Source organism: Mobula birostris, chromosome 12 (assembly GCF_030028105.1).
Source record: "Mobula birostris isolate sMobBir1 chromosome 12, sMobBir1.hap1, whole genome shotgun sequence".
Classification (NCBI taxonomy): Eukaryota; Metazoa; Chordata; class Chondrichthyes; order Myliobatiformes; family Myliobatidae; genus Mobula; species Mobula birostris.
This window is the reverse complement of record NC_092381.1, coordinates 46,207,272-46,221,066: the sequence shown is the minus strand read 5'-3', so window position 1 is coordinate 46,221,066 and position 13,795 is coordinate 46,207,272. Positions and strand designations below refer to the sequence as shown.

Genomic DNA, 13,795 nt, shown 5'->3' with positions numbered 1-13,795 from the left:
TTTGCTGAAAAACTGCCTCACAGGTCGAAAGGCTGTTAAAGAAGGTGTTTAGTATTCTGGCATTCATCAGTCAGGACGATGAGTATAGAGTTAGGAAGTTACATTGTAATTATAAAAGAAGCTGGTGAAACTACACGTAAGAGTATTGTGTGTATTTTGGTTACATTGTCATAGAGTCATAGAACACAGCATCACAGAAACAAGCCCTTTGGCACACCTAGCTAGCACCGAAACATTAATCTGCCTAGTTCCATTGATCTGCAGCCAGACCATAGCCCTTCATACACCTCCCATCCATGTAACTATCCAAATTTCTCTCAAATGTTGAAATCAACCATGCAGCCACCACTTGCCCTGGCAGCTTATTTTATACACTCAGCACCCTCTGAGTGAAGACATTCCCCCTTCATGTTACCCTTAAACATTACATCTTTCACCCTTAACCCTTATCTAGTGTCAGCCAACCTCAGTGAAAGCCTGCTTGCATTTAACTTGTCCATACCTCTCATGGTTTTGTACATCTCTGTCAAATCTCCCCTCAAATCCTCTACATTCTAGGGAATAAAGTCCTCACCTTTAAAGTCCAACCCCTTTCCCTATACCTCAGGACCTCAAGTCCTGGAAACATTCTTGTAAATTCTTGCTGCAGTCTTTCAATCTTATTTCAATCTCTCCTGTAGGCAGGTGACCAGAACTACATACAATACTCCAAATTAGGCATCACCAACGTCTTATACAATTTCAACATAACATCCTAACTCCAGTACTCAATACAGGAAGGTCAATGTGCCAAAAGCTTTCTTCACAACCCTCTCTACTTGTGACGCCACTTTCAAGGAATTGTGGACGGTATTCCCAGAGCCCTCTGCTCTACCACACTCCTCAGTGCCCCACTGCTCACTGTGTAAAATCCACCCAGGTTATCCTTCCCAAAGTGCAACACCTCAACCTTGTCTGCATTAAATTCCATCTGCCAATTTTCAGCCCATTTTACCAGCCAGTCTAGATGCTGCTGTAAGCTTTGAAAGTCTTCCTCATTGTCCACTACACCCCAAACTCTGATGTCATCTGTAAATGTGCTGATCCAGTTTACCACATTATCATCCAAATCACTAATATAGACAACAAATAATAATGGATCAGAATCGATCCCTGCGGCACTCTACCAATCACAGGCTTCCTGTCAGAGAGGCAACCATCCACTACTGCTCTCTGGCTTCTTCCGCAAAGCCAATGTCTAATCCAATTTACTACCTTTTCTTGAATGCCAAGCAACTGAACCTTCTTGACCAACCTCCTAATGGGACCTCATCAAAGGCCTCGCTAAAGTCCACATAGATGATATCCACTGCCTCATCTTCATCAGCTTTCCTGGTAACTTCCTCAAAAAAACTCTAAAAGCATGGTTAAACAGGACTTACCATGCACAAAGCAACATTGACTATCCTTAATCAATCCCTGGCTATCCAAATACTTATCAACCTGGTCCCTCAGAATACCTTCCAATATCTTTCCCGCTACTGATGTCAGGCTCACCGGCCTATAATTTCCTGGTCTATTCTTAGAGCCCCTGCAACTTCTGCACTAGCTTTCCTAAGGGTCTGAGCAAACACATTGTCAGGCCCTGAGGATTTATCCATCCTAATTTGCTTCAAGACAGCAAGCACCTCCTCCTCTGTAATCCGTATAGGGTTCATGACCTCACTGCTGTATTGCTTTGCATCAATAGACTCTGTGTCCATCTCCAGAGTAAATACAGATGCAAAAATTCCATTTAAGATCTCCCCCATCTCTTTCAGCTCCACGCAAAGATTACCACTCTGGTCTTCCAAAGAACCATTTTTATCCCTCACTATCCTTTTGTTCTTAATATACCTGTAGAAGTCTCAGGATTCTCCTCCACTTTGTTTGCTACAGCAACCTCATGTCTTCTTTTTGCTTTCCTGATTAATGCAAGTGTTCTCTTGCATTTTTTATTAACTTCAAGTACCTAATTTGTTCATGCTTGCCTATACTTGCTATCACCACCTTCTTTTCTTAACCAGAGCCTCAATATCTCTCGAAAACCAAGGGTCCCTAAACTTGTTACCCTTGCCTTTTATTCTGACGGGAATATACAAACTCTCAAAATTTCACTTTTGAAGGCCTCCCACCTACCAAGTACATCTTAGCCAGAAGACAACTTGTCCCAATCCACATCTGCCAGATCCTTTCTGACGCCATCAAAATAGGTCTTTCTCCAATTTAGAATCTCAATCTGAGGACCAGACCGATCCTTTTCCATAATTATCTTGAAACTAATGGCACTAGATGCAAAACGTTCCCCTACACATACTTCAGTCACCTGCCCTGTCTCATTCCTTCATAGGAAATCTAGAATTACATTCTCTGTAGTTTGGACTTCTATGTACTGATTAAGGAAACCTTCCTGAACACATTTGACAAACTTTACCCCATCCAGTCTTTTTACAGTATGGGAGTCCAAATCAATATGTGAACGTAAAATCACCTACTACCATAACCTCAAAGAAGAGAGAATCTACAGATGCTGGAAATCCAAGCAACACACACAAAATACTGGAGGAACTCAGCAGGCCAATCAGCATCTATGGAAAAGAGTACAGTCGACGTTGTGGGCCAAGACTCTTCGGGCCCAAAATGTCAACTGTACTCTTTTCCATAGATGCTGCCTGGCCTGCGAAGTTCCTCCACCATTTTGTGTGTGCCACTATCACAACCTTCTGTTTCTTGCAACAGTCTGCGATGTCTCTATAAATTTGCTCCTCTAAATCCCACAAACTGTAGTGTGATCTATAATATAATCCCATTAACATGGGCATATCTTTCTTATTCCTCATTACTAACAAGAAAGCCTCACTGGACAAGCTCTCTAGTCTGTTCTGTCTGAGCACTGCCATGAACACTTCTCTGTTTAGTAATGCCATCCCTCCCACTCAATCACATGTAAAACAACAGAACCAAGGAACATTGAGCTGCCAGCCCTGCCCCTCCTGCAACCAAGTCTCAGCAATGGCTACAATGTCAATTCTACATACTGATCCATCCTCGAAGTTCATTCACCTTTCCTACAATACTGCTTGCAATGTAATTCCTTTTCCTCTCCTGATAGTCACCTGCTTACCTGTGCCCTGCACCTTGGGTGTAACTACCTCTCTTTAAGTCCTGTCTATCAACCCCTCAGCCTCCTGAATGAGCCGGAGTTCATCCAGTTCCAGCGCCAGCTCCCTACTGTGGATTGTTAAAAGCTGCAACTTGATGCACTTCTTGAGGGTATAGTTATCAGGGACACTAGGGGTCTGCCCGCCTTCCCACATCCTTCAAGAGGAGCATTCCAGTATCCTGTCTGGCACTCCCACTGCTCTAAACGTGCAATAGCAAGAAAAAGAAAGAAATGAATAATTTTTTTAAAAAAATCTACCTATGGTCTAGGCTTTCCTCACCAAAGTCTTGATGAACCAAAGCCTCACCTCCCAACTCCAACACTGGCACACTCGCACAATGGCCACTCACTTTAAACCTAAGATTTTTTTTTATTGGTCCTCGCGAAATGCCAAATAATTCACAATCCAATATGCCAACTGCCCCCCCCACTGCTCACTTCCTTTAAACTCTCCCTCCCTGCAAACAATCTGGCATCTTCTCGGGACTGTGGACACAAGAATGTTATTAAACTAGAAAGACCGCAGAAAACATTTACCAGGATGTTGTCTGGATTTGAGCACCTGAGTTACAAAGAAAAGTTGTGTAGACTAGTACTTTATTCAGGAGATTGAGGACTGGCCTAATACGTAAATAAGACCATAAGATATAGCAGCAGAATTGAGCCAATTGGCCCATCGAGTCTGCTCTGCCATTCCACCCATGGCTGATCCATTTCCCTCTCAGCCCCAATCTCCTGCTGTCTTCCATATCCCTTCATGCCCTGACTAATCAAGAATCTGTCAAACTCTGCCTTAAACATACCTAATGACTTGGCCTACATAGCCACCTATGGCAACAAATTCCACAGATTAACCATTCTCTGGCTAAATAAGGTCATGAAAGGCCTACATAGAGTGAAAGCATATTTTTAAAAAATCTCTATGGAAGGAGTGCAAAAAAACAAGAGGGGATAGGTTTAAGACCAGAGCCAAGAAACTTAAAAAGAACATCTGGGACAGTTTCTTCATACAAAGGGTGTTGTGTATTTGGAATAAGCTACCAGAAATAGTGTTTGACCCAGGCACATTAGCAACATTTAATAGCTATCTGGATAGGTACATGCGTAAGACAGGTTTGGAAGGCTATGAGTAAATATGGGAAGATGAGATTAGCTCACTGGGCCACAAGAGGAAACTGATGATCGAAAACCTTTTATCTGAATGGACAGTTGAAATTTAGATCCCTACAGGTCATTCTTCGCTGCATAAAGTCAATTAAATGGTACCTTCCATATATTTAAAATATCAAGCAAGAAGCTTCAGCAAACATTAAGTTGTATAATTAGTATTTCATGTAACAGCAGTTAACACAAACCTTTTTATATCTCTACAGCATATAATTGGAACTTTGGCATGGAAATCGGACTCGACATCTGAATATAAAGCTAGAAGGTAACATAAAATATTTTAAAGATAACTGCAAGAACAATCTGTCTGAATTAAAGAAATAACAAATAATTAAGGTTAAAATCCTACTATTGTTATTGCTGATATGTGTGCAACACTCAGAGTAGATATTCTGCTAAACATTTGAAGTTAACTTTAACTGACAAATATGATACATTGATGGTGGATCAATCTTTATATATCAGTTTTCAGAAAACTTCATTGATCATCTATCCAGTAAGTAAGTTCTCAAACAAAGACTTATAATTAACATTTTTTAAATTCTTCTTTTCTGTTATTTCCTTGGGATAGAGGATGACTAACTTCTTCTTTAGTTTTATGGGTTCTGAGGTATCTAATGAGGCCAATGTGGGAACAACAGACTCATCCATAAATAGTGTTATGCGGTGATTCACAGGGCAGGTATGTTAGTAGTTAATGAAATGGTTCACTCTTTCTGTCCTTGGCCAAGGCCTTTAGATATTCTCTTTGTTTGTCTTTGAGGTCCACGGTAGCATCTCAAATGTTCAGTCTTCACTATGGTCATGTGCCAGAGGTTTCAAGGAGTCACTGAGAGTGTTGCATTTCTTCGGGGCTTTAACAACATCCTTTTATCTTTACCCATGTCAACCTGGCATCTTTCCAGCACAGAGCTCAGAGCAGAGCATTTGTTTCAATCAGGCTTCAAAGTTACTTTGCCTGCTCAGAACAGCCAAATGAATTTTGATGGGACTTCATTGCTGAGGATATTGGCCTAGAAGTGGTGCTTATTTCCTCAATGCCTAATGCAGGCAGCTCAGCATTTCAGATCATGGGTTCTGTTCTGGATCTGAAGGCTTTATCTTCAAATGTACTTTTTCTTTGTCAAACAAAGCTCAGCACAAATTATTATGTGTTATATTCTGAATTAGTATTTTCTAAATCTAATACGCATTTGAAATCATCTGCTCCCAAGGCTTCTGCTGTTTCTACAAGAAGCCAATTCTCTATATTGTCCAACTAAAGATCAAAATGTTATTTCACAAGTGTGTGTAAACTTACCCTGCCTGAAACACAGAGCACATTAATTGGTATTATTTCAAATGAGGCAAATTTGATCCCCCTTCCCCCCCATGGTAAGTTATCTTTCAGAAACTAAACAGCAGCAATTTATCACATCACATCCTTCTTTTCTCAAATGGTAACAAATTTAAAAAACACGCTGAAACATCATGTATAAAAATCATTTGGAAGCATTTATGCTTTTTAAAAAAATATATTTGAGTTGTAAAAACATTTTCTTTAATAATTTATTTTAAGATTTTTCTTTTACACTTCTAAACTGTCTTAATATTCAGGTGGGAACAGTTAAAAGTCAGACACATTGTATGGATCAGATATCACATGGAGTTAGGATAAGGACTCCCTTTCCGAAAATACGAGTAACATTACTGTTGCAACCATTTCGCTTAACTGCATGAATTTAAGTTTCAGTGGTGTGATGGGATTTGCTGTTGACAATAACATCTCAGAACTGGGACTCACTTTGTGAGATCACCCAATGCTTGCAATAAAGCCTTAGGCGTTTACAATAGTCAAAGCTTTAAAATCATCAAAGTCAGTCAGAAAACTTACAGCTCTCTTTAATAATGTCCAGAACTTGTATCAAAACATCAGGCTGATTTAACTGAAACAGAAACAATCATAAACAAAACTTAATTTTCACAATGAACAGAAAGAACCAAAACAGCATTTAAAACAATTCTATAATACAAAATGTGGATCTTGGAAGAAACGTTGTCTTTGATTTCTTGGGATGCATAAGTTTTGGATCTGTACTGAATCTTGCACATCAAGTGTTGTCTTTTATTTTTATTCTTTTTTTTTCCCTTTAAATTTGGTTCTTTCTGGTTTCTTGCTTTGTGGTTAACTGTGAACAAGCTCAAGGTTGTATAATTCGTACATTCTTTGATAATAAATGTATTTGAGTCTTGAAATCCAGACTTCTTAAAAGATTTCATAGATTCTTAAACACAAAGTCCTTTATCAGAATAATTGCACACTTCCCTTTTACTTCCATGTCTGTTTGATAGGCAAGATGTCTCTGTTCCATCCCCTCAAAGAAAAGAATTGAGATTAGGGGCATGAAAAAAACTTCCAAAAACAAGTCAAGTTCCTCTTCTGCCTGCTATGTTCGACTGTGAATGTCTTTGGGAGAGATTATGTTGCTTTGTGACTTTTTTACCAATCGTGGATGAAAAAACAAAAGCATTTTAGAAACAACTATTAATTTTAGATGAGTATAGATGCTGGGATTGAAGACAAGGAACTACAGTTCTGTGGTCCACAATGCTGGTTAAAATAGTAACATCATGCATTCAGAATATATTGATTAAATGATCATTTTTCCACACATTGAAAAATATTATTGGAAATATTTAGCATCACATACATGAGAGGGGAATTTCACATCAACGTTGATGTCACTGGTTTTGAAAGCAAATCTTGTAAGACATGAACCATACAACCTGAGTGAACAATCTGTAAAACAAAATACAAACAACAGGCTTAGTTCATCTGATTTACCTTTAACTGAACACTTTGGAGCTTTGATGTTCCTTCTATACTTGTAGCACACTGATGCTAAAATAAAGGACACTTGTAAAACTTAAGAACTTCTTTTGTTTCTTGTACAAAGTGAGCCAATCCTCTAGTGATTGCTCCTTGTGATACTTTTTAATAAACAGCATCTCATAACTTCTAGAGATTACCTTTCACATTTTGAAACAAAACTTGACATCTTGGCTTACTTCAATTTATTGCCAATTAGCATATAACCTCACTCTTATTACAAGCACCAGATATAATCCTACCATGATGATTGATTGGATCCTCTGCTTCTTAGATTCGAATAATTGCTACAGTCATGAAACTTAGCAGTAGACCTTTACTAATCTTGGTGATTCCCAATGGAACTTCTCTTCTCCCAGCTTACTTGAATTCATTTTAATTAACAAAGTATAATTATCTCTCTTTTTCAAATTTACACGTTTGGCATGTGCTTTTTAATGTAAACAAGGATATTATCAACCTCTAGACAATCTCTTCCCTGGATGTCCTCGCTTAATCTATGATAAAAACATATATTACAAATCAGAGTTCGGTGAATTCAAATTTAACAATGTCCGTTCATATACAGTGGGCATTTTCCCTTTGCTTTATTGGTGATTATTTGGTGAATGAAAGTAAAGCACACCTGGTAAATGGTGCTGAATAATTTCTTCCATTTCATTCACAATATTTTTCCGGATTTGGTAATCCTCATCAGAAATCCCTTCTTGCTGTGCAGCTTGTAACACAGCAGAAGTCAGAGCAGCCAAATGTTCAGGTGTTGGTGGTTTTATGTTGCGAAGTTCATTCTCTTCTTGCTTTTCCTAAAGCCAGAGGTCGGAAAAAAAAGAATTTATTCCTAAAATAAATTGCTTTATTTGACAAAATAACATGCCTATGAATGACTTAAAAAGGTTCACTAATTTTGAGAAGTACTTAACACAATTCTTAAGTTCCAAACAAGTAAACATTACAATGAAAGTGACAAATATTCAATGTACAAAAAGTACTTACGGTAATATTTTTCTTATGTCGTTTCTCCTTTATATGTTTATGAGCTCCCTGGATATTTTCAATGTGAACCAGGCAAAGTTTGCATAGGTATTGACATGAAGGATATTCTGGTGAACGCTACAAAACAAAACGTAGACAAAAATAGCTTAGTATCAGCTCATATCAAATAATAAAGATTGAATATGGTAACAGGACTTTTGTTGATGAGATTGAGATGATTAAGTGAATTACTTGGCAATAAAGCTGAATACTACTATAAGTGACTGCTAACATACACACAATTTGTATGTAACAATCCCTTCTTTATTATGGAAAAATTATCTTTCTCTTAATTGAGAGAAGTTAATGTGGTCCATTTTCTCTGTTCTTTAACTTAGTAACTTGACATTGCTAAGCAACAGCCGGTTTGCTGGGGACACCTCACCCTCTTCAATTCCTTGTTGTTGTCAACATATATTCTGCATAATAGATTACTATCACATAAAGAATATTTTATGACAAGTATTTTTAATCTATCATATGAAAGATCCAGCCCTCACCACAATCAACAAGGCTCAGAACCATTGTACAATGGCTCACCGTGTCAGTTCTCTGCTTATGCAATTCAAAATTCTGTGGTGTATGAAAAGAAACACAACCTCACAAAACACTAAAATATTGGCCTGAATCTTCTGTTTGACATGCTGGAAGTGGGAACTGCCAACTTTTACCTACATAATGGTTCAAGAGCTTAGAACTCTACAGCAAAGGTGAAGTATTAACAGCTAATCACCATTCCTCAGGTAATTAGATTTAAGCTAGGAAAAATACCCACTAAACCTGTAAGTGTTAGTCCTAATGCATCCACTGGACCAATTCATCTGGAAGGTAAAGAACAACTATATAAAGTAAGGAAAGTATAATTTGAGATAATACTTTGATTGAATTCAGATGATTTAAATCAATTTATTTTTAATTGTTTTCCAGAATTTTCATAAATATTCTAGCATTTTGATAGTTTTGCAAGTCTGTAAGATAAAATGACTATTATTCAACCAGTCTTGCACATTGAAAATAATTGAGAAAAAAAGCCTCCGGATCCAGCACATTATCCTCCGCAACTTCCGCCACCTTCAACAGGACCCCACCACTAAGCACATCTTTCCCTCTCCACCCCTCTCCGCTTTCTGCAGGGATTGGTCCCTCTGCGACTCCCTTATCCGCACGTCCATCCCCATGGATATCCCACCCGGCACTTATCACTGTAAGCCTAAGTGCTACACCTGTCCCTACACCTCATCTCTTGCAACCATTCAGGGCCCCAAACAGTCCTTCCAGGTGAGACAACACTTCACTTGTGAGCCTATTGGGGTCATCTATTGCATCCGGTGCTCCCGGTGCGGCCTCCTCTACATCAGTGAAACCTGATGCAAATTGGGGGACCGCTTCGTCGAGCACCTCCACTCTGTCTGCCACAACAGACAGGATCTCCCGGTAGCCACCCACTTCAACCCTGCTTCCCATTCCCATTCAGATATGTCCATACGTGGCCTCCTCTACTGCCATGATGAGGCTAATTCAGGTTGGAGGAGCAACACCTCATATACCGTCTAGCTAGTCTCCAGCCCCTTGGTATGAACATAGAATTCTCCAACTTCCGGTAATTCCCGCCCCCTCCCTTACTCTATCCCTATTTCACCCTACCCCCTCCCCCAGCTCCCTCATGGTTCCGCCTCCTTCTTATACTACCCATTGTTTTCAGGGCTATGACGTCAATGCTTCCCCTCCCCCACCCCTTTGTCTTTCAAATTACTGGTCTTTCAACTGAAGCTACAAGCATTCTTCAATTCCTTCCCCATCTTTCATTCTTCAGTCCTGACGAAGGGTTCCGTCCCGAAACGTCAACTCATCGTTTCTAACTGATGCTGCCCGACCTGCTGAGTTCATCCAGCGTACTGAAAGTGTTGCTTTGATCACAGCATCTGCAGATTATTTTGTGTTGAAAATAATTGACATCTGTATGGAGTAGTAATACACCATACCAAAATTCTAGAAGTGTTGGCATTGATTTGACTCTTATGATCCTGACTGGGTCAAGTTTTGGTTGTTCATGTTTAATTGGGGATAAATTGATCAGAAGTTAAGATATCCTCATGGAAGCTCAGAAACATTGCACATTGGTTCACCATGCCAATGCCAGTTCTCTGCTAAAGCAATTCAGAAACAATCCCAATCAGAAATAATGCTAAATATTGGTTTTTGACCCTGCTTTACAAATATGTTTTGACAGTTAATTAGCAATCACAGAATGTTAATATTTCTTTTTACTAAAGATACCATATTACAGAATATCATACTTTTTAAAATCCTACCAAATGTTAAACTTTAAAACCATCCTTCCCCAAAAATCAACATTTATTCTTGATTTTCAATTTTAATAAATTTTACCACCATCATAGTTTAATTCTACTTTCATAGCAAATGCCTTACTTTTTCCAAACGAAAGATATAATCTCTCTCCAATCTTTCCTCTGCTTGTTTCAGTCCAAGCTGTTGTTCTGCTGTCATTTTAGACTCATCAATCACTGGTGTGCTCTCCGCATTATTCTTCTCCAAAGGATGTGCTTTGCCTGCATTTGCAGCAGCAACTTTACCTAAATAATACAAATTTAAACAATATTTTTAAATGTTTTTATTCAAACTGTTTAACAGACAAAATCAACATGCAATGAACATACATCATTCATCTCAGGAGCCAGAAGTTTTTGAGAGCCTAGTACTTTCAGATTCTCTGTAGTAGTTTTAACTCAAGAGACCACAACACAAGAAAAGCACAATATTGGGTGTGAAAAATTCTCTCGTATTATTCTGGTGTAGAAAGGTTGCTCTTCTGAGGTTGAGGTTGAGGGTGAAATACACAGTGAAGTAGCCAGTGGCAAAAAGAAATTTGCCAAACAGAACCAACCCTGGATCTCATAGTATTACATAAAGGACTCAGTTGTCATGGTCATGGATTTTCCACAGATTGCAAAAAAAAAAACAAGTATTGAGACACGAAGGCAGAAAGAAAGGTCACCCTCTTCTCTGGATGTAACAACTTCCATGGATGTTTTATCTGGTAGGCTTCAACTGTGGTTGGCCTCAGTTTGTCAGAAAGGAAAGATACATCGCATCCAGAGTTCCTCCGGTTAGCGACGATTTCCCTCCACGCCTCTCCGAAGTAGTGGGGAGTCGCGTACGAGGCAAGTTACAGCAGTGGTTTGCCATTGCCTTCTGCCGGGTGAGTTTCCAAAGAACAAGCTGAAAAACACACGTATTAGTGTGACAAGAGGAACATTTGATGGTTCTGGGCTGCACTTATGAGTTTAGAAGAATGGGGGGGGGGGGGGGGCGAGATCTCACTGAAACCTACCAAATATTGAAAGGCCTAGATACAGTGTACATGCAGAGGATATTTCCAACGGTGGGAAAGTCTAGGACCAGAAGATACAGCCTCAGAATAGAAGGACATCCTTTTAGGACAGAAATGAGGATGAATTCATTGCCACTGACAGCTGTGCAGACCAAGTCATTGGGTAGTAGGTAGTTAATTAATAAGGGTGTCAAAGGTTATGGAAAAAAGACAGGAGAATGGGGTTGAGTCAGAAAATAAATAGGCTATGATTGAATGGCACCTCATGGGCTGAATAGCCTAATTCTGCTCCTACGTCCTAAGGTCTAATGGTTTTCTAGACGCCAGCACTGGTTGTAAATCTACTCAGTGATCTTGGCCCCAGCCATAAACCTACGCATCTTCCTGACCCACAGTTTTCCCAACCATACACCAACTGATATTTAACCTTGTGCCAGCATCATACAATCAAATTCCACGGCAAAAAGGATTCACTGGACACCGCAGGAGAGGGATCTGGAGTAGGGTGCCGTGCACAATCCTGATTTGATGGAGACAGATGTGAGAGCACGGAGGAACATCTGGTGAAACTTCTGAAATGCCTCTTTCGCTGCCGCTGCTACTGTGTGATCCAGGATCTCCGGAGGGGAAGGCCCCGAGTCCTCGGCTTTGCTTGTTGCTCGGCGGCCGGGGTGGGGTCGAAGCGCTCAGCAGAGATGGTGCTCAGTGTCGGAGGGCTGGTCAGTTTTTGGATGGAATCAAGAGTCGGCTGCGGTCGGGTGTTTCCAATGCATCGGCAAGTTTGCGGCACTTGGAGGTTCATGGCAGGGAGAGTTTCTCCCTTCTACCGTCTGTGTGAGATGATGGGGCTATCAGGACTTCAGACTTTTTTTTTTACCGTGCCCATGGTCTGCTCTTTATCAAATTACGGTATTGCTCTGCACTGTTGTAACTGTATGTTATAATTATGTGGTTTTGTCAGTTTTAGTCTTGGTTTGCCCTGTGTTTCTGTGATATCTTTCTGGAGGAACACTGTATCATTTTTTAATAAATGCATTTCTAAATGACAATAAACGAGGACTGAGTGTCCTCATAATCTAATCTAATCTGCTCACTGCCAGTAACGAATGGTGGACATCTAAGTCAGCAGATAATAAGGGCCTAGTATGCTTAATTTATTTGTTCTGCAAGTACAGGTCGACCTTCTATAATCCGCCACCATTGGGACCTGAGGAGTGCCAGATTAGTGAAAATGCTGAATTACAGAAGGATCACATTAAGCAATAGTTAACCGCCCCATCATACCTTTAAAATACCAAAGGATTCGAAGGTTCATTTAATGTCAGAGAAATGTATACAATATACCAGGGGTCCCCAACATTTTTCACAATATTGACAATATTCTTGCGGACCGGCCGACTGGGGTGGGTGGGGGGTGGTGGTGTTCAACTAGAGTTAAACTCACCTCAATATGTCTTTTACAGTTAGGGTTGCCAACTTTCTCACACCCAAATAAAGGACAAAAGTAGCAGTCAAATCCTGACGAAGGGTCCCGGCCCAAAATGTCGACTGTACCTCTTCCTAGATGTTGCCTGGCCTGCTGTGTTCACCAGCATTTTGACTACCATGACCATGAAGCCTTGTGCAGGCACCTGTGTGCGCATGCATGACGTACACATATGTGATGTGGGCATGCACGTACGTGCCGATTTTTTTCCTCCACAAATCGGTTTTGGCTTAACCTTCCCGACTACACTGTACACACATTATTTTTACTTTATATAGGTTGTGTATTTATCATGTCATTAATGCTTTTACTATATGTTAGTGTTATTTTAGGTTTCATCTATTATTTGGTAGGTTATCTTTTGGGTCTGGGAATGCTCAAAAATTTTTCCCATATAAATTAATGGTAATTGTTTCTTCGCTTTACGACATTTCAGCACGAAAGGTTTCATAGGAACGCTCTACCTTAGCAGGGGAAATATGGGACAAGGGCAGTCCCGTATGGGACAAACAAATTTAGCCCAATATACGGGATGTCCTGACAAATACGGGACAGTTGGCAACCCTATGTTCAAGTTCAACAGTGCGTGACAGGGAATGAGGAAAGGTGCAGTTGATTCATATTGTTTCCTCATGGCCCGGTAGCACACGCTTTGTGGCCCAGTACTAGTCCTCAGCCTGGTGGTTGGGGACCGCTGCAATATACATC

The 13,795-nt window shown here is 40.0% G+C and overlaps 1 protein-coding gene across 5 annotated transcripts in view; it reads right to left on the bottom strand.

Annotated features, from left to right (window-relative positions):
* LOC140205890 (terminal uridylyltransferase 4-like) overlaps positions 1-13,795 on the bottom strand; it is a 72,071-nt gene that overhangs the window by 41,018 nt on the left and 17,258 nt on the right. For all 5 annotated transcript variants that reach the window (XM_072273734.1, XM_072273737.1, XM_072273733.1 and 2 more), the window contains 6 exons: positions 10,680-10,843; positions 8,211-8,327; positions 7,843-8,020; positions 7,039-7,127; positions 6,222-6,273; positions 4,537-4,606 (listed from right to left, as the gene is read on the bottom strand). In XM_072273734.1, the coding sequence (XP_072129835.1) occupies positions 4,537-4,606; positions 6,222-6,273; positions 7,039-7,127; positions 7,843-8,020; positions 8,211-8,327; positions 10,680-10,843 (670 nt within the window). The remainder of the gene's footprint in view (positions 1-4,536; positions 4,607-6,221; positions 6,274-7,038; positions 7,128-7,842; positions 8,021-8,210; positions 8,328-10,679; positions 10,844-13,795) is intronic.